This window comes from Oreochromis niloticus, linkage group LG22 (assembly GCF_001858045.2).
Source record: "Oreochromis niloticus isolate F11D_XX linkage group LG22, O_niloticus_UMD_NMBU, whole genome shotgun sequence".
Classification (NCBI taxonomy): domain Eukaryota; kingdom Metazoa; phylum Chordata; class Actinopteri; order Cichliformes; family Cichlidae; genus Oreochromis; species Oreochromis niloticus.
Window position 1 is genome coordinate 25,344,073 of NC_031985.2, and position 22,720 is coordinate 25,366,792.

The 22,720-nt window shown below is 41.6% G+C and overlaps 3 protein-coding genes across 3 annotated transcripts; all 3 read right to left on the reverse strand.

The window, feature by feature from the left end:
• Nucleotides 1–5,180: 5,180 nt before the first annotated feature.
• On the reverse strand, nt 5,181–8,411 carry hoxa5a (homeobox A5a). Its single transcript, XM_003448866.5, has 2 exons — nt 7,091–8,411; nt 5,181–6,434 (listed from the first exon to the last, which is right to left on the reverse strand). Exons 1-2 carry the CDS (start codon nt 7,683–7,685, stop codon nt 6,184–6,186), a joined length of 846 nt encoding a protein of 281 aa, XP_003448914.1. The 5' UTR covers nt 7,686–8,411; the 3' UTR covers nt 5,181–6,183.
• Nucleotides 8,412–11,388: 2,977 nt separating this feature from the next.
• Nucleotides 11,389–16,985, reverse strand: LOC100706481 (homeobox protein Hox-A7). The gene is made up of 3 exons (XM_003448908.5): nt 15,454–16,985; nt 13,878–14,439; nt 11,389–13,066 (listed from the first exon to the last, which is right to left on the reverse strand). The coding sequence occupies exons 2-3, from the start codon at nt 14,242–14,244 to the stop codon at nt 12,759–12,761; spliced, it is 675 nt and encodes a 224-aa protein (XP_003448956.1). The 5' UTR covers nt 14,245–14,439; nt 15,454–16,985; the 3' UTR covers nt 11,389–12,758.
• A 337-nt stretch (nt 16,986–17,322) lies between these two features.
• Nucleotides 17,323–22,205, reverse strand: hoxa9a (homeobox A9a). The gene is made up of 2 exons (XM_003448867.5): nt 18,832–22,205; nt 17,323–18,439 (listed from the first exon to the last, which is right to left on the reverse strand). Exons 1-2 carry the CDS (start codon nt 19,382–19,384, stop codon nt 18,198–18,200), a joined length of 795 nt encoding a protein of 264 aa, XP_003448915.1. The 5' UTR covers nt 19,385–22,205; the 3' UTR covers nt 17,323–18,197.
• Nucleotides 22,206–22,720: the final 515 nt, after the last annotated feature.

A 22,720-nucleotide genomic window follows, 5' to 3' on the forward strand; every position in this document is an offset into this window, starting at 1 on the left:
CATTCACCAGTGGTCATAATGTTAGGCCTAATTGGTGTGTTTGTGTGTGTGTGTGTATATATATATATATATGTGTGTGTGTATACATATATATATATATATTGTAAGGTCATGCTACTGTAAAATGTCAAAGTATTCAGTGGACTAATGGACAGTATTTGGATTACGTTACTGACACACTGACTTACATTGTATACATAATTTTGCATTTTAAACCCATTCTGTTTCAGAAATCTTTCCTTAATTTTATTGTCGGAAAAAATAAGCTTTGTACATGGGCAGGGTGCTTTCAGAGGATACTCACGGAACTGAAGGCCTATTTGACCAATATACATCTTTGCTGACAGTTTACTGTAAATTTAGATTATCAGAGAAGTGCCGTGACAATGGTGACGGATTGCAGATGGCTCTCACAAGGTCTCTTGTCTATATGGAGCTCTAAATGACGATGGAGTAAAAAAAAAAATCCTTTCTACTTTCAAGATGTGATACAGATTCGGGCGAAAAAACACCTTTTTGCCTTTATGGAAACATTTGGATATGGGTAAACGCTCATAACAAAATCTATCCTTAAGCCTATAGTGTGCCGTGTGGATAGCGCCCAAAGCCATAACACAGAAAAAAAGAAAGAATTAGTTTTCCAAAATGCAAGGAACAGTCACTAACCTTTGTCTACCGTTGCTAATTTTGATTAGCAATCACAGCTTAAACTATTGGAGGATTAATGGCTAAACGAGCAACTACATATTCCTTATTCCTCCACGTGAAGGGGGGTTTGCAGTTGGGAGTAGAATTTCAGAACCTAAAAGCCAAGAAATATAATCCACGGACTCACTGCAGCAAAAAATGTTTAAGCAATCACATTTTTAAAGCTTAATTTATTAGACATGCACTTCAAGGAGAGCCACAGCAGCAAAGAATATACAGATAACCAATGTCTAACACTAGGTGTAGATATTTGCATAAAATGAACTGAAGACATTTAAAAAAAAATTGTCAGTGCATGTTGTCATTTATGAAAATAAAATGTGTGTACAATCAGCATATGTTGTTTGTGTCTTTAGTGCGAACGAATTCGCTGTCTGTCCGTCATTAATGACTTTTTACTTTTCAATGAAATAACTAAAAAACACTTTGAATCAAAGAAAAGTGGAACAGAGCTCATCCCATTGTTTTTGGACATTTAAACGCTCCTATCCTTTGCAAGGCGCAGAAAATTCTTAAGTAGATAAGCGACACATAAGCGTAATGTGTTGATTTTCTACCAGTCAGAATAAGCAGGCCTGCACTTGTGTTGATTTTCCACTGATGAATTTGATACATTTTTAAATATTTGTGCCTTCAAATGTTTATCTTCTTTTTTCCCCTCTTTGTAACGTGTTAAAAATAGGTTCCAGAAAAAACGAAAATGGTGATATATTCAGATTTTGTTACTTCTTTTAAGAACAATTGTTTTTTTTACACTGGTTTTATGCTCATGTAATAGATTTATTTATTTATTTAACCTTTTTCTCTGCAATTATTGCTGACTGTGTATAAGCAGTATTAAGATTAAAGGAAGAAGCAAGACCTTAATTTATTTTTGAAATTAAAAAAATCGACATTTACTATTATTTGTTATTATTCTTGTCAGTTGTCGCGTTCCCATTGTGCCCTTACAACTTTCACAAAACGTTCACTTTTTGAACTTGCTTAAAATAGCTTTATTTCATTGAATACCACTAAGTAGACCTTATGAAAAACAAACCTCAAAACTACAATATATTGATACTATATATCTATATATATATTAAGCCGGTCTATTTATGAGGCGCAACATCTGTGCCATTTCAGTTTTTTTAAAGGCTTCTATTCAGTTGATCAGGAAGAGTGGGGCTAAATGTTTTTTAAGGGATCCGGGGGCTCATTTTGGGGGACGAGGGCCTTCGCATTACCCTGTGACCGGGTCGAGAGTATCAATCCTCAAAATGCTAATTTTGCCCTCGTCCCCAAACATATCAAATGCAATTTATTCAAAGGAAATTCACCAATCAGCCGCCCTAATAAAACGCCAACCACTCAATCTTGTTGCTGGGGACGGGTGGGGGGTCTCCTCCCCCGGTTTCAAACGCGAGGTCACTGCGCATCCAGGGTTCACCTGGAGTGCACCATGCAACATATGTAATGCAAAGCTATTCTGTCTTTTGTGTGGAGAGTCAAGATCGCTATTATAAGGCTGGCATCAGGCTCCGAGTGAACAGATGACGGAGAGTTGTTCAGCGCGTAAACTTTTGACCCCAATTTTTCCTCCTCTTCTGCAGCTATCTCGCTCTCATCAGCCCCAGCCCAGTGAGATACCCCCCCGCGCATCCCTCCATACCCTTTGAAACGAAAAAAAAATGATTTTAACAATGTCTACATCTCATGCCATCACAATGATCATTGTCAAAAATTTTATAAGCAGCGAAGATGCCAGCACAAGATCTAAAATGCAATTGTAGCTTTGTGATGTTCCCAAAGACGTAAGATAAATCCGGCGGGCTCCCACTCAAGACTAATAGGGCCGTAAAATATGCAAATCACTCATTAGTGTTAGAGCAACCACAGCAGCCAAAAGTCTTTGTTGAAGGCAACACTGCAAGTTTTCCTCCCACTATTCTTGCGCAGTCTTTTCCTCTCGTGCAGGATATTACCACAGGCTCTCCATCCTTTGGTAATTTCATTTTTACGCATTATGCTTATAGGCAACGCCAAGCAAACGTGTCATTAACGTGAGTGTGTGCGTGTGCGCGCTACCGCGGATGTGCCAGTGTGGTTTTTTTCCTCTCTCTCTATGCAGCAGGGTGACAGTGAACTTGGCCTAAAGCGAGCTCTGCTGGTGGCTCAGAGAGGATGCAGATTTATCTTGGTGCTGTGGCTGACCTCCAGATGAACCTGCTGCGCTCCCCTCTTTCTCTCTCTCTCTCTTTCTCTGCCTGGCAGTGTGCCGCACATGGGGCCCTGTCGAAATATCTCCTTTTGAAATATTGGCAAGGATTTTAATTTCCAAACAGCCTTCCTCCACCCCGTCCTGTTTTATTTTCAATATGTCTCAAATCAAACTGGAAAGAGTATAAATTTGTGTTTCTGTTAGGCTGGCGTCTACTTTACACACGCGTAATAAAAACTCGCAAAGCACTGCATCAAGGATTGAGAGAACGAAATGCAAATGCCGAATTTTCGGATTTCTTGATAATACTGATGATGATGACGATAATTATGAGAAGATATCAAATCAATTTAAGCAATCCATGACACTTTTAAAGGTGCCAAGATTTTAAATGCCTCCCAGCATTTGTGAACATATACTAAAGTATAAACTATTTAAAGTCATTTGACGATATAAATATTTGTTTTCGTGTCATAAGGTTCAGAATTCACCGATGAATTAAAAAAAATGATGAAGGCCTCTGCACAAAAACAGAGAAACTTTGATGTTTAAATTATTCAGACTGGCGGACAGCATGACCTTTGAAAACCCGCTGAATCAACAAATTCAACAAAGTTCACGAGACATTCAGCAAGTTTTTTGGCTGGCAAAACATGATAAGACTTATAAGATCAAAATATTTTCAGTTTTAGTCGATTTCGTGCGTATTTGCACCGAAAATTTCAACGAAGAGAAGGCGCGCATCCAGTAGCACATCCTGTAGTGCGGGAAAAGAAAAAAAATGTAAAAATGAGACCAGTTCTTCCACAGAAAAAAATAATAAACAATATACAGTTTACACTTTCATTTTCAGATCATGTTTCTGTAAGTCTGTGTCCACTAGTGACCCGTTTGGCCCCGACTCTTCTCGGACAAAAGGTCACCACAAAGCGAGAGTGACTTTTAAGAGGTCATCTGAAGTTTTCAACCGACTTGGTTGACACAAAACGGAATTCCTTTTAAACGTGTCCCTGCTGTTGTTTCTTCCCTTGTTGTGTTTACTTGACACTGTTTACAGCCTGCCCTAAAGCCATATACCGTGCCAACATGTGGCGCGCATGCAGCGCTCAACAGAACAACTGCAACTTTTGTTTTAGCGATGGACCCACAAGTTCCAGAAGTCATCAGCACATACAGAATCCAATCAAGCGAGCTGTAAATCTGTAGGCCTGCATTAACCCTTAACTTTATCAAGGAAATCTACACGCTCCACGAGCCCCCTGGAAACTTTCTGGCGCACGCTCTGTGACTTCTCCAATGTAATAAAACGACAACAAGTTGAGGTTTGTGGGGGTGGACATGGACACAGATAATTATCCAAGATGTAAAAATGGATTATGAGTTACACCACAGATGGAGGGAAACAAGTTACACGGGGAAGGAAGCAATTAAATAGCCATGAGCTGGACCCAACCCTGCGCAACATCTGCCGAGACCAGTATTCAGCACTCCACAACTGACAAATTAGTGTAATGGACTAATAGGGACGGATAGAGGGAGCGAATACAATAATAAGGCTGTTTAACACAGACTGGCTGTTCTCAAGCTACCGTCTAGTCTGGTGAAACTTACCCACAGACGCGGTCCCCATCCTGGAGAACGTCCGGTCCATACTGAGGCAAGACTGAGCAATAGAGCTGGTCTGTACCGGTCAAGTAACACTTACAGCCTGCAAAGAGAGAGTCAGACGAAGCCTCGCCGTCAGTGCGATTATATGTTATGTGCAATATACTGTCAACTCCCCAAAACCATAAAACTTACTTTAATGGCTACCACGTGACCGTTTATGGCCAGTGAGCCTATCTGGCCGCTCTCCGGATGATTTTTACGATCTAATTCATAGACAAACCCCCCATTCATTTAGCACCCAAATGTCAGAGAGCCAGAAACGGCCCTAATAAAGTTTACAGCAAGAAAAGTCGAGCTAATTCTCTGGGAATAGTCTGTGTGCAAAGGGGGGACCCCCGGCCCCTGAAGTCAGTTAAGGACCCCAGCGCCTGAGCAAGGTGAGTAAAACTGGATGCTTTAATACGAGAGGACCTGTTGAATTCAAAGAGATTTGAGGAAACTTTGCCAGCTTGTTTTTTTTCTGAGAGCTCATACAAGTGGCTTTAAGATTTTTAGATTAACCAGCAAAACTCCCAAAAATCCCCCCCCCCCCTCAAAACAGCAGCCCTGACACCCGAAAAAATCCATCTGAAAGATTTGACAAAAACGTGCACTCAGTGAGGTGTTGCCGTTCCAGTACAAAGTTTATTATTCTGGCCATCATCGTCGTCATCATGAACATCATTATTATTATCATACTATAGTTTGACTTCCAGTCTTCTGAAAAACATTTACAAAAAAAAAAAAAGAAAGAAAAAAAAACCTTATCACGATGGAGATAATACACATTGCGATAAGATTTACGGTGGGACCCTAAAAACAGCTAAAACACGCTTTTACTCAGATGTTGCGTCCAGGTGAAGAACGCAAAAAGAAAAAAATATATATAATAATAAAATAATAAGGAAAGAAAGAGAATAAAAGCAGCTCCTGCAAAAAAAAAAAAAAAAAAAAAAAAAAAAAAAAGATACAAGGCACAGCTACTGTACATACAAGGGTGAGTCGGCACCTTTGTCCACGTGTGTTCACAACACATACAATAACCACACAAGGCTTTTACTGCTGGTTCTACTTTTGGAAGCAAGTTATCTGACAACTCGGTACAATACACCAAACAAATAAATACATACATATACAGTACATACAGAGAAAAGAAAGGTCAAACACAAATGTAGCTCAACCTCAACCTTCTACTTATTAAGCTGTTATTGTTGAGTGCATCACACAGAAAATATGGATTTATTTGCGCTAGGCGGGTAGCATTTCAAGCTTTTATTTATTTAACGTTTTTTTTCCCGTCTGAACAAGAAATAATTTAAGCAAACATTTATTTTCATGTCTCTTTTTTCATCTTCTAAATCTAGACAGAACTGTACATAATGCATTTTACTCACATAAGCATAACCACGGTAGGGATAAAAATGAAATTATATTAAGGAATACAAGGGACTGTTGTTGGACATACAGAAGGTTTATAGATAGGCTGACCCTCCCCTCTGTCCCTTCTCTCACACAGCCCGCTAAGTCTCTGCGCTTTTTTGGAATAGGAGGAGAAGTTGATATGACAATCTTTGTTTTGCTTTTTTTATTTTGAAGTGCTCTTTTTTCAGGATTAAAAGGTGTAAAAATCAGGGCCTATAGGCTCCTCCGCCTGCAGCCGCCATGCTCATGCTTTTTAGTTTGTTGTCCTTCTTCCACTTCATCCTTCGGTTCTGAAACCAGATTTTGATCTGTCTCTCTGAGAGGCAGAGGGCATGGGCTATCTCGATCCTCCGCCTGCGGGTCAGGTACCGGTTGAAGTGGAACTCCTTCTCCAGCTCGAGGGTCTGGTACCGAGTGTATGCAGTTCTGGCCCGCTTCCCCTCTGGCCCAGACAAATCTTGTACACACAAAAAAGAGAAAACAGATCAGACGCAGAAGAATTAAATAATAATTTTACTTTTGCGCCAACTTTCTTGAAGACGTTTCTTTCAATTTTACAATCTTGTGTTTGGTAATATTATAGGTATGAATGTCTTAATCGCTGCCACACGACTGGCACCTTGTAGAGCTTGAATGGTTAAAACTTACAAGTAACAAGGTACCACACACTTTTACTACTGAGTCCATAGAAAGGGGGTTAATAGCAAAAAATATTTTAAGTATCCTCTTTTTATTTAAAACCATTTTAAAACGCACATTTTGTAAATATCAAGTGTAGAAAAAGGTCAAATACATTTAACTAGTCTAACCTCGCATCTGTTGCTACACTATCCCGTACCTGATAGTCTTGCTAACCAAATATAAACCAAACAGGTGAGAGGTGCACATAGCGCCACATGCCCCTTTTCCAAAACTACGTTTATTTGTGCTCTTTCTATCACTTTAACGCCAGAATGGCCAAAATTTGGCTTGTGCTCATAAAATGTCCTAAATAAGATGATCCCACGTCCCTTTTCTCTCTTTCTTTTTTTTTAAACAAACAGTCAGACAACAGCTTTTTGTTTTTTACAAAAGATCAAAATCAGTACGAAGTCATTAAACAAAGCAGTTTACCGTGACTTATGTGTAGTTTTCTCATCCACGGGTATATCTGAGGCTGTGTTGAGTCGGTTACATTTTGAGGAGTTGTCGGTGCACTTCCCGCGGGCTTCTCTTCCTCCAGAGGGGAAGCTTTGGACACACAGTCCCGGCTGAGCAGCAGCGTGGCTCCGTTCGAGTTTGAGCACGGGGTTGAGCACGGGGTCGTTATGGAGTTTTTCACAGCTCTGTGCTGAGACTGTGTCTCGGTCACTGGGGACGAGCTGGCGACCGAGGAGCACGGTAGAGAGTCAGGTGGAGGCGATAGAGACGAGTTCCCGGTGCTGCTTGCGGACTGGTTGTACCTGACAGGCTCCACCGCGGGTGTTGTCGCCGCTGAGTGACTCGGGGAGTAGCCCGGTGTCCGCTCGCTTCCCACAAAGTGTCCGGTACTGGTCCGACCGACTGTTAGGTCCATCCCGTTGTAGCCGTAGCCATACCTGCTGGAATGCATGGCTGTTGAGTCTCTATATTGCTCGTTTGCCGTACTGTGGTCTCCATAATTATGTAACTGGAAGTCCGCGCCATTGGGATAGCGACCGCAGAATGAGTTCACAAAATAGGAGCTCATTTGTTGACAGTTCCACCGTTTGCTTGTTGTAGGTATTGCTCTTGTTTTTGATGGTTATTTTTAGAGGTAAAATAGCATAACCTGTGTTCTTGATTTGTGGCTCTTATGCTTTAGCGCGTCCTATAGCACCCTTGCACAATTTATGATGAATTATGGAAATGAGTGGGACATGGACTTGATTCTCTCTTACGTAGGCACCCAAATATGGGGTATGGCGAAGAATCACGTGCTTTTGTTGACCAGTCGTAAATCCTGCTCGGTGACCTCCAGAGGTAAACTCGTGCACGCAGGAAATACTGGGTGGGATATAAGGGGTGCGCGCTTTCCCTGCGCTCGTGGCTAGGGCAAACTCTGAGCCGGGGCTTTGGGTGTTTTGGATTGTCGTGGTGCGCCATCCTCTGGTTCAACAGTTGCACTGCGTGTCTGCGGCGCTTTCCGAGACGTGGGCTGCACACGGGGTCATTCGGAGGTTAACGACCATTGCGGCAAAAAAAAAAAAAAGAAGAAGAAAAAGAAAAAAGGCTCCTGAACAATACAACAAGTGACATGCTGAGAGTGCAATCTCGGCGGTGATAGTGTACAGAAATAATTCGATCAGAATCCGTTATGCATGTTATGATGGGCTATGAGTGTAAACAGTCTGCGCACTTAATAGAATAAAAGCCCATTCGCAACAGAGCTGCGTTTTCTCTCATATGATATAGCCTTATCATGAAATATCTGAACGACTTCAAGAGCAAAAAAAAAAAAAAAAAAAAAAAAGACTAATGAATAAATGTTTGGGGGAAGAATAAAAGCTAAACATCACTTTATCGAATAAAGCCACAGAAAGTGCTATCCGAGGCCTGCTTTTTTACGCCACTTTGAAAAATTAATAACTATAAATATGGGCTTTATATGAACACACGAATGTCGTTTATAAGCAGGTTAAAATATATAACTATGGCCCTCCATGGAACAGATGCTCAGATGATAGCTATTACAAGCCTTTTGCGCCAAACCCGATGTTATTTTGCTCTTATTTAACGGCGACTCCTCTGCTATATTGACCTTTAAACAGTCAATCATGCCAAGCTGCAGTTTCTCGTGTTTTTATTTGTTTACATATAAGCTAAAGATTGATTATTTCTTCTTTTTATAACCTGAGAAACTACAAAGCCCGGGGCTTTGCTAAGTATGACTTTTGAATTTAATGGAATTAGTGGAGGGGTGGAAAAAATAGACTTTATTGCAAAAATGACACGGTGAAAGGATTTGCTGCTTAGAAGTGAAGTTGATGCTTTTTAAGTCCCCGAAATGTAGAATACTCAATCAAACTTTAACATTATTTTGCGAGTGTGGTGAAAGCTGAACAGCATATTTATATTCCCAGGGGTTAATACAAAAAGCACATACGTATTTACGATGACAGAGAAAAGGCGATCTTGAGATTTTCTCCTCATTTTTGCCACTGTGATCATTAAAAAAAAATTCCCAAAACAATTTCTCAACACAGCTGTGCAATCGATCACTGAAACCGTCGAAAATATTATTGATAATAAATAATAATGTTATTTTTAGATATGTTAGAAGCTATTCCTTGCAGCAGTCATGTATCATTGCTCAATAAACCTCAGCACACTTGGCCCAGCTTCGTTTAACGCTGTAACCCGACCGATTCACCATTTGAAAACGGTTCGTCAGCTTTAGACTTTCTTTCAAATTAATTCATGAAGGAAATCACAAATTTTAAAAGAAGTGAAACAGGCATGGCGCAGTCCGGCGCTTCCCGTTTGTTTTACTCCCTGTGGAATTTTTATGGCACATTCGCCTCTCGAAGGCAGTGACTTGTCCTAAGGTTTCCTCCACATGCCGTTTCCCCGGAGCAGAGCATTTACCCAGCACAAGCCCATTCCTGTGTTAAGACTGACAGGAACAGTGGGATGGATTTATTCAGTCTCAGGTATGTGTGTGTGAGAGAGAGAGTGCGTTAACACACTCCCAGAAGGCGCGACTTTAGGAAGGGTGAATACCGGGCTCCTACACACCCAGTGTTGGCCCACAATGAGAGGAAAGCTATGCGCGGAGTTTGTGTTGGCTAAACAGTCGAGCTACAACAGCTGATTTATGGTTGGCCAATGGCAACAAAGTTCCCACGAAAATTACTTCTCTGAGTTGAGCCAGGGACACACCCAGGAACTAAAACACAGGCATCGAAAAGAAAGGAGAGCAGAGTGAGAGCGCGCTGGTGTCTGACTTGTCGGGTTGAGAGAGGGGTGAAGGGGGTACGATGGTCACTGGTGAAGGAAGGGGGGCGGTGCTCTCCGACTTTGCAGGCACACTCACACACTCGTAGTAGCTTCTGAGCAAACATTTAAAGTCACTTTCTTGTTCGTGGCCTATAATCCACGTGTTACCCCAAGAAATTACGGTCGTTCAAGCAAAAAAAATCATACTCTTTATGCAGAAATGACATATAGAACAGGGAAATTTATCACTGCAATTGATGCATTTAAATCACCCTGTTAAGACTGATTGGGGGATACATTGCATGTTTTTTTGCATCGATGCATTTTATTAAATATTAATTACAGTCTAGCAACATGAATGTTATGATTTTACGTTCGGCAACACCGGGAACAACAGCATCTATGGACAGAGACTGAAAGAAACATTTCACAATTAAAATATCTGATCATTTTAAAATGCATTTTTAAGTGTAATAATGTTTAGTGGTTGTCATCCTGTTTATTAACCCCATGCACATCACGCTGAGGCCTACATGCACACATACAAGGCACATAGAATAAAACACGTGGATGCACAGATGTCGACCTCTCTCATTTGCAGCAAAAAAAAGAAAAGAAAAACACGCAGAGCTGCAAGCACAATAGCCCCACTCCCTCCACAGGAGGGCGTCAAAGAGCGCATACTTTGCCCATCATCCATCCACCCGAAAGCACATCCCCATTTAAATCCACCAACAAATACAATCCAGACAGCCTACAACACTAAGCTCACTGCAAAAATGAATGTTAAATGTTAAAATATTATTAATAATAATCATCATCATCAAATAAGAGCTTGTAAATCTGATAAATCAGATTTAACACGAAGCATCAGTGATGGGAATCCTGATAAAGATCAACTGTAACACGAAACCATTCCTTTCCAGGATTTCAATCTCTAACAAAAATCAAAGCTGGCGAAACCATAAAGTAAGTTGCTTGCTTTAAGAAGATGCAAACAAGTACATTGTCAACCACATGCACCGGCTGACGAGCGTAAGCTGCCTTACCTTGTGAAGGTCTCTGTATGTAAACACAGGGGGGTGACTGGAGGGAGTGGGCAGGTGCAGTGACGGGGAAAAGTCTCCCGGCTGAGACCCCTTACGGAAGCTTGGTTCTCCATGGGGGTCGGTTCCTTCGTCTCATCTTTCCGTTACCTTTCAGGAGCCCGCCAAGGCACCCAAGTGATCCAGGCATGTCTTACTGTAAGCTCCTTGCTCGTCGAGGTTCTGCCTAACATCTCACCCCTCACCCCTTAGAAAAAATCCCCAAAAGTACATGTGAGACATGGTAAAATGACGAAGGTCGCCTGTGAAAAGGTTCCCGTGGAAGCCCGAGACCGTTAAATGAAAGGCTCCTCTAGCCCGCAATTGAAAATTAAATATAAAAAAGGAGAAAAAAAAGTTCATGTTCATGGCTCCCAGCCACGTGACAAGCTGCGGCCAATGGGAACCCGGGCCGCGTCGTAAACTTGTATGGCTATGTTGTAAATTTTCATAAACAACAACGGATTTATGGCCCAGAGCTGGAGGGAGAGGGACGGGGGGAGAGAGAGAGACAGAAAAAGGAGGGAGGGAGGAGGGCAGGTCAGCGTCAGGCGCCATCTTACCCAGCGAGGAGGGAAAGCAGAGTTCAACAGTAATTTCCCTTCATCTGCAGCCTGTCCCATCTCGCATCCTCATAGCTCACATTCCCCAACTTCACTGTTTACCTAACCCCCATTATGGACTGTAACATGTCTCATTACATGCAACCCAATACTGGTCACACTGAAGGTCACTTAATGGTAACTGTGAACACAATATTACTCGACCCAGGGCGCGATTACAATCATTTTCTTGCATGGATATTTTAATAAACACGGTAAATATGGAATGAAACCAAATAGAGAGGGTAAAAGCATTTTTATTAAATGATTGCGCGTTCACTTCATTTACAGGACAGACTACTTACAGGCCTAGCAGACTTTTTATTGAAAGCCAGCAGCGTTTGTCCACTGTACTGGAATATTTCTCCGATTATAAAATGATGGATATTGCCAGCTGGGTAACGGTACATGTATTTATAAGCCTAATCTGTAAAGCTACATCTTCACAGTAGCCTACGGCACAATCGCTGACGGTATAGTGAGCGAGTGAGGAATCTGAGGTAGGTTACATGCAAAACTAAACAAATATTTGCGTCTATAGTTAAATCCTCACCCCTAGCAGGCGGATTAAAATCCATGTTAATTATAAGGGGGTGGGGGGATGGGGGGGCGAAGAAGAAACTCAGTAATTATTTTATCAAAGGCAGTTAACTAAAACATTCGCCTTTACCCGATTCAAAATAAGGCACATGAATTGTATTCCTTCCCTTCAGAAAATACGACCGCGGTGGAAAACAGGAAACCATCAATTAAATCACCAGCTCAGTTCGTGATTACATTCCCGTGTCACTTTTTGAAAATTATAAGGTAAATATTAGGTAGTTTTGTTTTTGTTGAAGGAATGTTAACTCAGTAGTAGTTTTCTGTAGTCCAAAATGTGCCATATTTGTAGTACTCCTATGCGATATATGCGGAGGATATAAAAATACAGACTAGTTAGGGTAGGTAGTTATTATTTGTCACGTGAAGCATTTTTAGTGCTGGTTTAAATATGAAATCCAGAAAAGCAGTGTAGTGTTTAAATGTGGATTACTCTCAAATGATTAGTGAGACTTAAAAAAAAAAGTGCCCAAGTGTTATGTCAGAAATTCGATGCATTCCAAGACAATATTTAACACATTATGTTTCTTTATTTTGATCTTCTGTCCGTCTCTTCTGTTACTTTGCAGTTGTTCCTAAGTCAACACGGCCGCTTCGGGTCTCTTCAGCTTTGGGTTCCCTGCCTTCCGACGGTGCCTGAATATCACAGTGCTGTTCCTCGTTGCTCGGCTCGTCCTTGTGGTCCTTCTTCCACTTCATCCTGCGGTTCTGAAACCAGATTTTGATCTGTCTCTCTGAGAGGCAGAGGGCATGGGCTATCTCGATCCTGCGTCTGCGGGTCAGGTAGCGGTTAAAGTGGAACTCCTTCTCCAGCTCCAGCGTCTGGTGCCGGGAGTAGGTCTGCCGTCCTCGCTTTCGATTTGGATCTGTGGAAGATGAGATGCGTGAACAGAAATAACGTTATTGTAATGTGGGACTGTATTTGTATTTTTTTTTAATTAAAGTGTTCTTAAAATTGGATCTTACAATAAAAACCCACAGATTTAAATGTCTATAATTGATTCATTTGTAAGTGCATATTTAATTGCAGCCTGTAATTACTCCATTACCACCTGCACACACACGCATTCGCTAACACAACTTTTTTTAAAGCATCTTTGCAACAATTTAAAGTAGTCCTGCTGGGGTGTTTGGCTCATGCCTCCTTTGATACTCTGCATGCCTTTCCAATTAAAAGCCAGCCAGGCTCTACACACCGAAGAAACTACTTACAGCCCCACACCTCCCACTTCAAAAAATATTACAAAACCTCTATGTTTCATTTTCATCTGACTTCCCCGTGTAGCGGCCAGTAGTGGCGCATATTGATCCAGGTTTCTGAAAATACCAGAGCCTCTGCAATGCAGAACCAATTAGAAAGGAGCTGCAGAGTGCAGGAGAGCTGATTTACACAACAGGCCGGTCTTTTTTACAACCACAAAGGGGAGAAGAGGCTGTAAGAGTAATAGGAGTGCAGAGAAAACCCCCAGCGGCAAGGTCTCTGCGTACTGAACACACACAAGCGCTGGCCAAATGAATTTATGGCTGCAGAACTCATTAGTTGCGCAATAAAAGTTTTACGATTCTTTCCATGCAACACCAATGGCTTCACGAAATTAATTGAACCACTAACGGCCAGTCTAAGTATCACAATGTTTTGTAAGAGCACTGACCCGGGGGCTTTGAAACAGCACATACCTGATGCTCGCATCCAGGGGTACATCCGGTGTTGTTTGTCCGGCGACGAGGTGAGGGGTTCGGTCCCAGGGTGACAGCAGCTGTCGCTGAACAGGCGGCTCTGGTCAAACGGGCTGCAGTGTGACGTGTGTGCGCCCTGCCCCTGGCCATAGCCGCAGGTAAACACAGTATGGCTCTGGTACACTGTATTATTAACGCTGTAAACTCCAGAGAGGGATGGCGCAAATGCAATGGCCGCAGCAGTCCGAGTAGAGCTATGGTCGTCCCCACGGGGTCCGATGCCGCAAGAAGCTCGTTCCACGTTTGGGAACAGGGAACTGCCCGTCGTAGATTTGCTAAGAAGACCATCCACATAATAAGAACTCATATTTTTTTCTCTCTGATTTGTTGGCCCAGAATCCTCAGTGTCGTTTTTACGAGGTAGTGTGATAGATGACAGCAATACACCCTAGATTTACACCAAACCCCATTTTTACTCTGGACCAAAGAACTCACCCATGTGACCCCGGCCTGGTCGCTCTCGTCCAATCAGCACAGACATGGGTTTTATTATGGCACAGGACTGCGGAGTGGGATTAACACTTCAGACACATAAACACGCACACAGATATAAACACACATGCAAGAAATTCACACGGTCCCGATAAGCCTAGGGTAACTGTCTGAATTTAATTCTCATGGGTTTGTTTCCTCATATCATCACTAATCATCGTTTTATAAGCTTTCTGCTTTCTTTTTCATTTCAAGTACCTCAGTGAATCTATCTATCTATCTATCTATCTATCTATCTATCTATCTATCTATCTATCTAGTAGTACTTATAGAAATATTTCTAAAACTATAGTATATTTATAAAAATAGTTTCTTATCTGCCACATAAAAACATCTGTATATTTTCTTTTGGTCTTACAAAATGGCTCGTGCCATTAAAACATATTTTGACTAGTCAGTTTTCATTACATTTGTCTATCCGTGTAATATGACCGGTTAGCAAGTGCTTCACAAATTATTATTATTATTATTATCATTATTATTATTATTAGTAGTAGTAGTAGTAGTAGTAGTATTATTATTATTGTTGTTGTTGTTGTTGTTGTTGTTGGTGGTGGTGGTGGTGGTGGTGATGGTGGTGGTAAAATTAGATTATATTGTTACCTAGAAATGGACAATAAATTACCACAAATCATGCTTGTAAAATTATTACTAATATTAAATTGAAAATATTTAGATATCACTACTTTACCTTAAATAATTACGATTACCGTCTATAATAATTATCAGTAGTATTAGTAGTAGTAGCTTTACTAATATTATTATCTAATTATTAACTAATATTATTTTAAGGTAAGAGTTTTGTTATTTTTAATAATGTTTTAAGCAATAATAATAATAACAATAATAATAATAATAATAATACGGATTGTAAACTTAAATATTCCGTGTAGAAAAAAATCACATATTATATCATATTTTAAACATATACATCCTTGAAATAATTAATAAACAATTGGGCAGGAGGATGCCGATTTTAGCAAAGTCTTGCTGTTAAACTAATTATTTAATTTAAAGCGTTTACCTTTAAATACGACAACAGGACGACAAGAGTGAACAGAGCGACTACTTGGGTGTGCAAGAAGTAATCCAGCAGCCACAGTGTGTGCAGGCTGTTTCATTCCTCCCCGCAGAGCTGCAGGTTCATGAAGCAGCTTCTGCACTGAGACTGTAAAAAGGTGTGAAATTATTTCTCTGGACTCTTAAAATGTTGCTAGTTTGTTCCCAGTGCAGGCTCATTAGGGAGGGGGTGTTACAAAAAGCAAAGGGGTGATGTGGAACAGTGTCGCCACCCTCTGGTGATTCGTGGGGATTGCAGCGTTGGGGAGGCAGCACTGCGCAGACGTTGTTATTTTAATGTCGAATCCGATAGAATGCAGCAGATTAAGGAAAGGAGGATGTCACTGAGGTGACGTTTCGTTTATGTTGGGTATGATTTGGAGAAAAGCTCCAGTGTTGCAACATACTCGTGTTTACAGACACAAGTCTCACTGCTGTGTCTGAAACTAGCTGTTCACTTTATTGCTGCCTTTTCCTTTAGGAAGGCCCGGCAAAGGAGCAAGGGGCGGAAGGTTCCCAGGTAGAAACAAAGGATCCCTCCAAATGACCGTGAGTCCTGCGCGTCCCCGTCGAGGAGAATCCAATAAAACTGATCATTTCCGCTCGGGCCTTTTGTCCAGACCGCAGTCTCACAGAAAGAGAAGAAAAAACAAATGGGTGCCATTCTGGAAGCGGCCTAATTGTGTCTGGACGGCCATAAAGCCATTAAAACTGGAATGCCAGACAGTATAGCAGACCAGGCGTTTTATTGCACTGTCTCTGGCCGAGTCTTTGAAGTTTGGGTCCATCTGCTTCCCCCCCCCCAACGCGTCACAACAGCACTCCGGTTGTGGACTAAAGTCCGACTTAGCCTCCAAGCAGCATAATCGATAGTTTCTGTACAGACCCTTAATGAAAGCTGAATTACCTGCTCCTCCTGTCTTTGATCGATCAGGACACTGTGCAACTATAGCTCAGATCGGATTTGCTGGTCTCTTTTTTGTGCCAAATATTTTCTCCAGCATGCAGAGACTTGAACCAGTCTTAACACTAAAATGAAGGGGCCATATTTTAAACTAGAACTACACTATTACTCCAAAGCCAGTTGGACAGTTTGAACTCAAAATGTGTGTGTGCGTGTGTGTGTTTAAACAAATTCCTAAATTTCCAAAAATACATTTTAAAAAAATGCGGGGTTTTTTTTCCTCTTCTTGTAAATTGTTTGGCGCTGTCTGTGATGGCTCATGACAGATTAGCCTAAGCGGCCTTGTCATATCTGAGCTGAGGAGAAACACATCGGCTGTATTATTTTGGGCTTCTGCAGTCGAAGCCCACGGTGTCTTTTTTTGTTTTGTGTCCTCTCGCCTCGCAGCGCTTTGCACCCCATAAAAGGTTATAGCGGTAATTGTCTTTTATGGCTGTATACAGCTAACAACATCCTCTGCCAAGATGCAGCTCTGTCCCCAACACACACACACACACACACACATACAGTGTTCTAGGTGTGTTAGGTTTCATTAGTGTGTGTGTGTGTATGTGTGTGTGTGTATGGGTACACACTCTTTTTTTTTTTTTTTGCTTTTTTTTTGCTGTTTACAAATTAAAAATATTAGAGCAAACAAAAAAGCTCATTTTCACTAAGTATGCATCATCCAAATATAACTGATTATTATTACTTTATTTTTTGTGTTTGTATTTTCACGGGTCATATTTTTTGGCAGCGCAAACCGGCGCCAGCTGACAGTTTTTAGTTTTTGGTTTTTTGCGTACCAAGAATTCAGGATTTCGAATATTATGAAAGCATGAAATGCAGACTGATGTGAGGGTGCAGTGAGATATGAATGTAAGATGCTTGTAGTCGCAGATATAATTTGTTTTATTCAATAAATAAAGTACAAATTACATTTGTGAACCAAAAGTCAGACGGTCAGCATGACCGTGAGGTATTAAAAATGAGTAGCTAGCCTACAGTGTTTTCTTCCATTTGCACTCACTAACAAATATTGCGCTCTTTGAAAATGACTCCCTGAAATTCAGTCACACGTAGTCCAGTAATGCGAACAAATCTACTACAACCCACCACTGCAAAACAAAGGTCCATGTAGGTAGTTGAAAGACATAGGTAGTCAATCATGTTATGTAATACAACTTCTAGCCTATCATATATATATATTGAAATTTCATAAGAGTTCTCAGGAGGTTCCTTGTATTTATGCGCCTATTTTACTCTGTTTTTTCCCTACAGTTTCTAACGTTAGACTCAAATTCAGTCAAATGCTTATCCTAATAGTGAGAGAGAAACAACAATAAAATACTTTTTTTTTTTTTTTACAAACTATACGCTCAGTTGGCTCTGAGACAGACAACAAATATAGCTACAATCCGGAACACAGAGAGCTAGAAACAGTCATACACAAACAAGCACAGGGGCAAGGCCAACTAATACACTTTAACGAGGTATTAATTCAAATCAGCACGAGAAAAGAACAAGTTAAAAAAAAACGAGGGTGCACTGTTAAAACTGTGCAATATAAAGGTAGTTGCAAAAAACTAAAGCCCAACATGCTGTTTTTTTGTTTGTTTGTTTTTGTTTTTTACAAGACAAATAACCCTATAGCTGTTATTAAGAACAATACGACAATGTTGTTTAAAAACAGGGTCCAGCAAAGTTAAGAGCTCTTACACACCAAGCTCGCTATCAGTCTAATGCTGCTTTTGTCTAAGATTCAGTCACTCGTCTTTCGGTGCGCCGTCTTTATTGAACTTCTTCATCTTCATCCTGCGGTTCTGAAACCAAATTTTAACCTGTCTTTCGGTGAGGTTTAGCAGCCTCGCCACCTCGTACCTACGGTCCCTGGTCAGGTAGGTGTTAAAGAGGAACTCTTTCTCCAGCTCCAGGATCTGGTGCTTGGTGTACGGACAGCGCTTTTTTCTTGTGGCACTCGCGTGGAGCCAGTTGGACACTGGGTTATCTGAAAAGAGTGGGGTGCGACACTGGTGTGAGGTCCTGAGCTTCTGACTGACCAAATATATTGATATATATATATATATATATAAGAATACATCACTCAGAATTTGGCAAATAAAATAAAAGCGGATGTGCGCCTGTAAATTCAGCTATATCCACAGCTCTACAGCTCCCCGTCCATGTTTTTTCCCCTCTGCCTCCCTCGCTGTTCACGCTCACTTTAAAGGCTGCAAGAGGTTATCTAATACAGCAATGTGAGCTGGGCTATTAACAGCCCCCCATAAGGAAATGGCACGTTCAGAATGGCATCTGTTAGGACGCGCACCCCCATAAGGCACCCCAATCCCCACGGCTTTATGTTGTGCAAATGACATAAAAGACTCTGCTTTGACTTACTTGGATCTAGGCCCGGTTTCTCTTCCCCCTCTCCGCTCAAATCCCCTGCCTGGACGGAGAGTTCGTCCTTTTCCACCGGTGATGCTGACGCCACGGTGCCATTGGCGTAATCAGAGAGCAGCAGAGCCGTGTGGGATCCGGGCAGCCCTCCTTCAGCTCGCGTCCCCAGTCCCTCCGGTTTGATCCCGTAGTGATGGGTCGTCGGTAATCCGGTCAACGGCAGGGAACCGGACATGGGCTCCAGAAGCCAGGATTGATACCGGCCATCTGTATCTCCACCTACTGGGCCTTGGGGATGCCCGTAGTGGGGATGATACACAGAGGAGACGGTGGCTGGAAACTGAGCCGGGACGTGGCTCCACGACGGCCCGAATACCTGGGGCTTGGATGGGAAGGTGCAAGTCCCGACCTCGCTGGGGTCGCTGATGGAGGCATGCTGCCTGGCGTGCTGGAGCCCAGGACCGGAGGTGTACCTCGGCACAGAGAGCTCCTCGCTCTCGGGGAGAATGAGGGAATCGACGTAGTAACTAGTCAGCGTTCCAGATGTCGACATGGCAGAAAAATTACACTTTCACATGTACACAGTCATACAGCGGATGCATGCAAAAGCGAGACGCGCACACACACCACACACACACATACACACGCAGTAAACCCAGCCTCACAAAATAACAATGTGGAGAAATCAAGTAGCAACTTCGCTCCACAGAGAACTACAGTGGGAAAGTAATGGGGAGACAGGCTGCCATGCCATTGGGTAGCAGACACACGTGATCATAAGGCTGAACAATAAAGGATAAATCAATCCCTACGGTCATTAAATACTCACCCTCTCTCCTATAACAACTTCAATTTTTTAAGAATTATCAAGATTTGAGCAGGAACTGCTATGCGAGATGAAAAATATGAATGAATAAAATAAATGACCCCAGGCTCCTTCTTATTGGCACTTGCTGCAGTTCCAATCCCCTCTCGGTTCTCCAAAACGATACAAAATGTATTTGGAAGCCTTCTTTTACGAGACGTTTTATAGGACACGTAAGCACCCTACGATCGCTGCTCACCAAAACGCATTTTAAACAGCACCACATCACAGAAACTTTGCAGCTCAATGATCTGAATAAGACTAACTAGTGAATTATGAATCGTTTTTTTATAACAGTTTATAACAGTTTTTTTTCTCCCCACAGGCCAGACGCTTTCCTCTGCAGGTTTTTCTTTGCTACAGCTTAAAGCATTAAATATATATCATACGCACAAAAAGCTAGCCAATAATGAAACATACCTATGGCTGAGTAGTTTTCAGTTAAACGTTTAGCTCGACAAAATTGTATTCCTATGTGAGCTAAATCTTAAGCGCAGACTACATGGAAAATTCTCGTATAGGGTTATTTTTCTACCACAACCAAGCTTCCTGACTACTTCAGGTCACCGTACACGCTGGAACTAAGTCTCTGACGCCTAATTAACCTCATCACAATACACGAAGTTTCCACGAAATTAACGCTCCTGCAGGAGTTTGAGTATTTTCGTCAAAAAAAAAAAATTACAAACACTATAGCGTTAAATTAACTATGTCAATTATCTATGTTAACTACATCAATAAACGTGTCGTTGTTTCAGGAGAATTGAAAGGATGTTTTGTTTTATTTTTTCTATTTTTGGTAAATCAGATTTTAAAAAGAATAATAATAGGTTTTCTTATTTGAGTATTTTTAGTAGATTTATCAGTTACGTTGTAACTGAATTTAATAATATATGAATTTAATAATATATATATTTGTTTCTTGACAAATATAAACATAACGTGCCGTGAAGCAGGCCTAGTGTGTGTGTGTGTGTGTGTGCGTGTGTGTGTGCGTGTGTGTGTGTTTTTTTTAAAAGAAGGAAATAGAAAATAGAAATAAATTAAATGCATAATTCTTTTGCTGATTTGAAATAATCCGCTGAATTCAAACACGCTCGCCAAAACTTTTGAAATTATAGAAGTGGTTAACTAATAAATAATATATGTAATTATTATTTTAAAAAATACCAGAGCCTGATTCTAACCCGTTTATTATTTACACCGCCGTTATCACTTAGTATACGCCTGTATCATCTCTGCCATTAACAAATTATCTGTAATACCAGCTAGGTGCCAGGGCGTCGGTGTAACGTTACTCTTATATGCAGCTAAAAATAAATGTAATGTGGTGTTTGTGGTTTCCCCCTTTTAAAAGGAAATGGCGCGGAGAATGGCCTGCACCAGGATACATTTAATATACTGTATTTTCAGTTTTTTCCCATTTAGAACTTAACACAGAATTTATTTGCGTTTTTAAAAACATGGTGCTGTAAGCCTAAACTTGTCGTGTCCATTAAATCCTAAATCTGAGAATTTAACTACTGCAGGTTTCAAAGAAGCAACCTTGAGTTTTCACGTACTGCATGCCCGTTTTTTTTTTTATTACCCGCAAATAAACTGAGAGCTTGGCCAACTCCCCCACAAGGCCACAGGCAATTCAACACGTAGAAATTATCTGTTCTCTGCTGATGCATCTAAAAGAGGAAGACAGAAGAAAGCACAAGGTGTCCATAATTTGCTTTCTAGATGCGGGCTATCACTTCGTTGGTACTTGCACAATATTTGGCTAGACATCAAACAAGCCGAAGGGGGGAAAGGAGCGGCTGTGCGCCTATTTGTGCACTAAAAGTTCGAATAGACAAACACCTTCAGAGCAGGAAAAGACGCCACTATGCCAATGGCTCTAAGGCTGTAAACCTAAATCAGGGTGTTTTTTTCACTCAGTTTACCGCAGGGGCTATTCACTTCTTTTGCCTCTGCAGATAACAGCCTGTCTGGCGGATCTAAATATCACCATAAAGCCCTTCCCCTCCTTTTGTCTGAGCCACTATTGCGCAGTGGAAGCATCCGGTCTCATTGCCCACGGAGGTCGCTGTTGCCCCATTCACCTTCCCCTTCCCCTCCACTGCAGTGGTCGTAACCGAGGCCTTGTCTGGCGTGTCTGCGTCACTACTACTCACGAAAAACACTCACGGCTTTACCCTTAATCCCAAGTCCACAATGTATAATGCAACTCAGCTTTGATCACGTTGATATTCAGCACACGTGCCCACTCAGACTGTTCTAGCAAGAGAGGAAAAGGAAGAAGAAGGAAAGCAAAGCAAGTGGAGGATTCCAAAGAAAACACCACGGAAGACAGGTTGAGCTTGTACACAACAGCCAGCCACCCCTCCCCGATTTCCACATAGGAAGGTTTGTAACGTGTCACCAAAACACCTCTTCCCACTTTTAAAAAAAAGCAGATTTCACCCTCTTTATCACCCAGATTTGCTTCACTTTCGGTTTCGATGTATGTAACTGGGGCAATTAAGACAGTTTCATGTTGCAGAGTTAGAAATGGACCCCAACAACATGAAACTACCTAAACCACTCGACAGTCGATCCGGGCCTCGAGAGAAAGCACAGCCAGCCAGTTCATAATGCACCGTGGTCGTCGCTTCGGTCATCATGTGTCCAAAAAAAATGTACTGAGAAAGCCACAACAGTGTTGTATGGGCTGTATGCACTCCAGTGAACCCGCTGCAACAAGGCGCAAAATGGACAAATTTACAGCAATGAATGAACTTACCGCGATCCTCGCGTTAATCCCAGTTATTCCCAGACTTGTGCTGAAATCGTGTTTTATCCACAGTGTGTTTGCATAGTTCAGTTTTCAAGCTGTGAGCCGGGCCTCCTCTCCGTCCGAAAGACTCTCTCACGACTGAAGCAGCTCTTAGAGGAGAGGGAGAAAGCTCATATACCAGCCAGTCATAAAACTCTACAATAGCCGGCTGGGTATGCAGCTAGACGGCTTATAGCCTAATATCTTAATTATTTCCGATG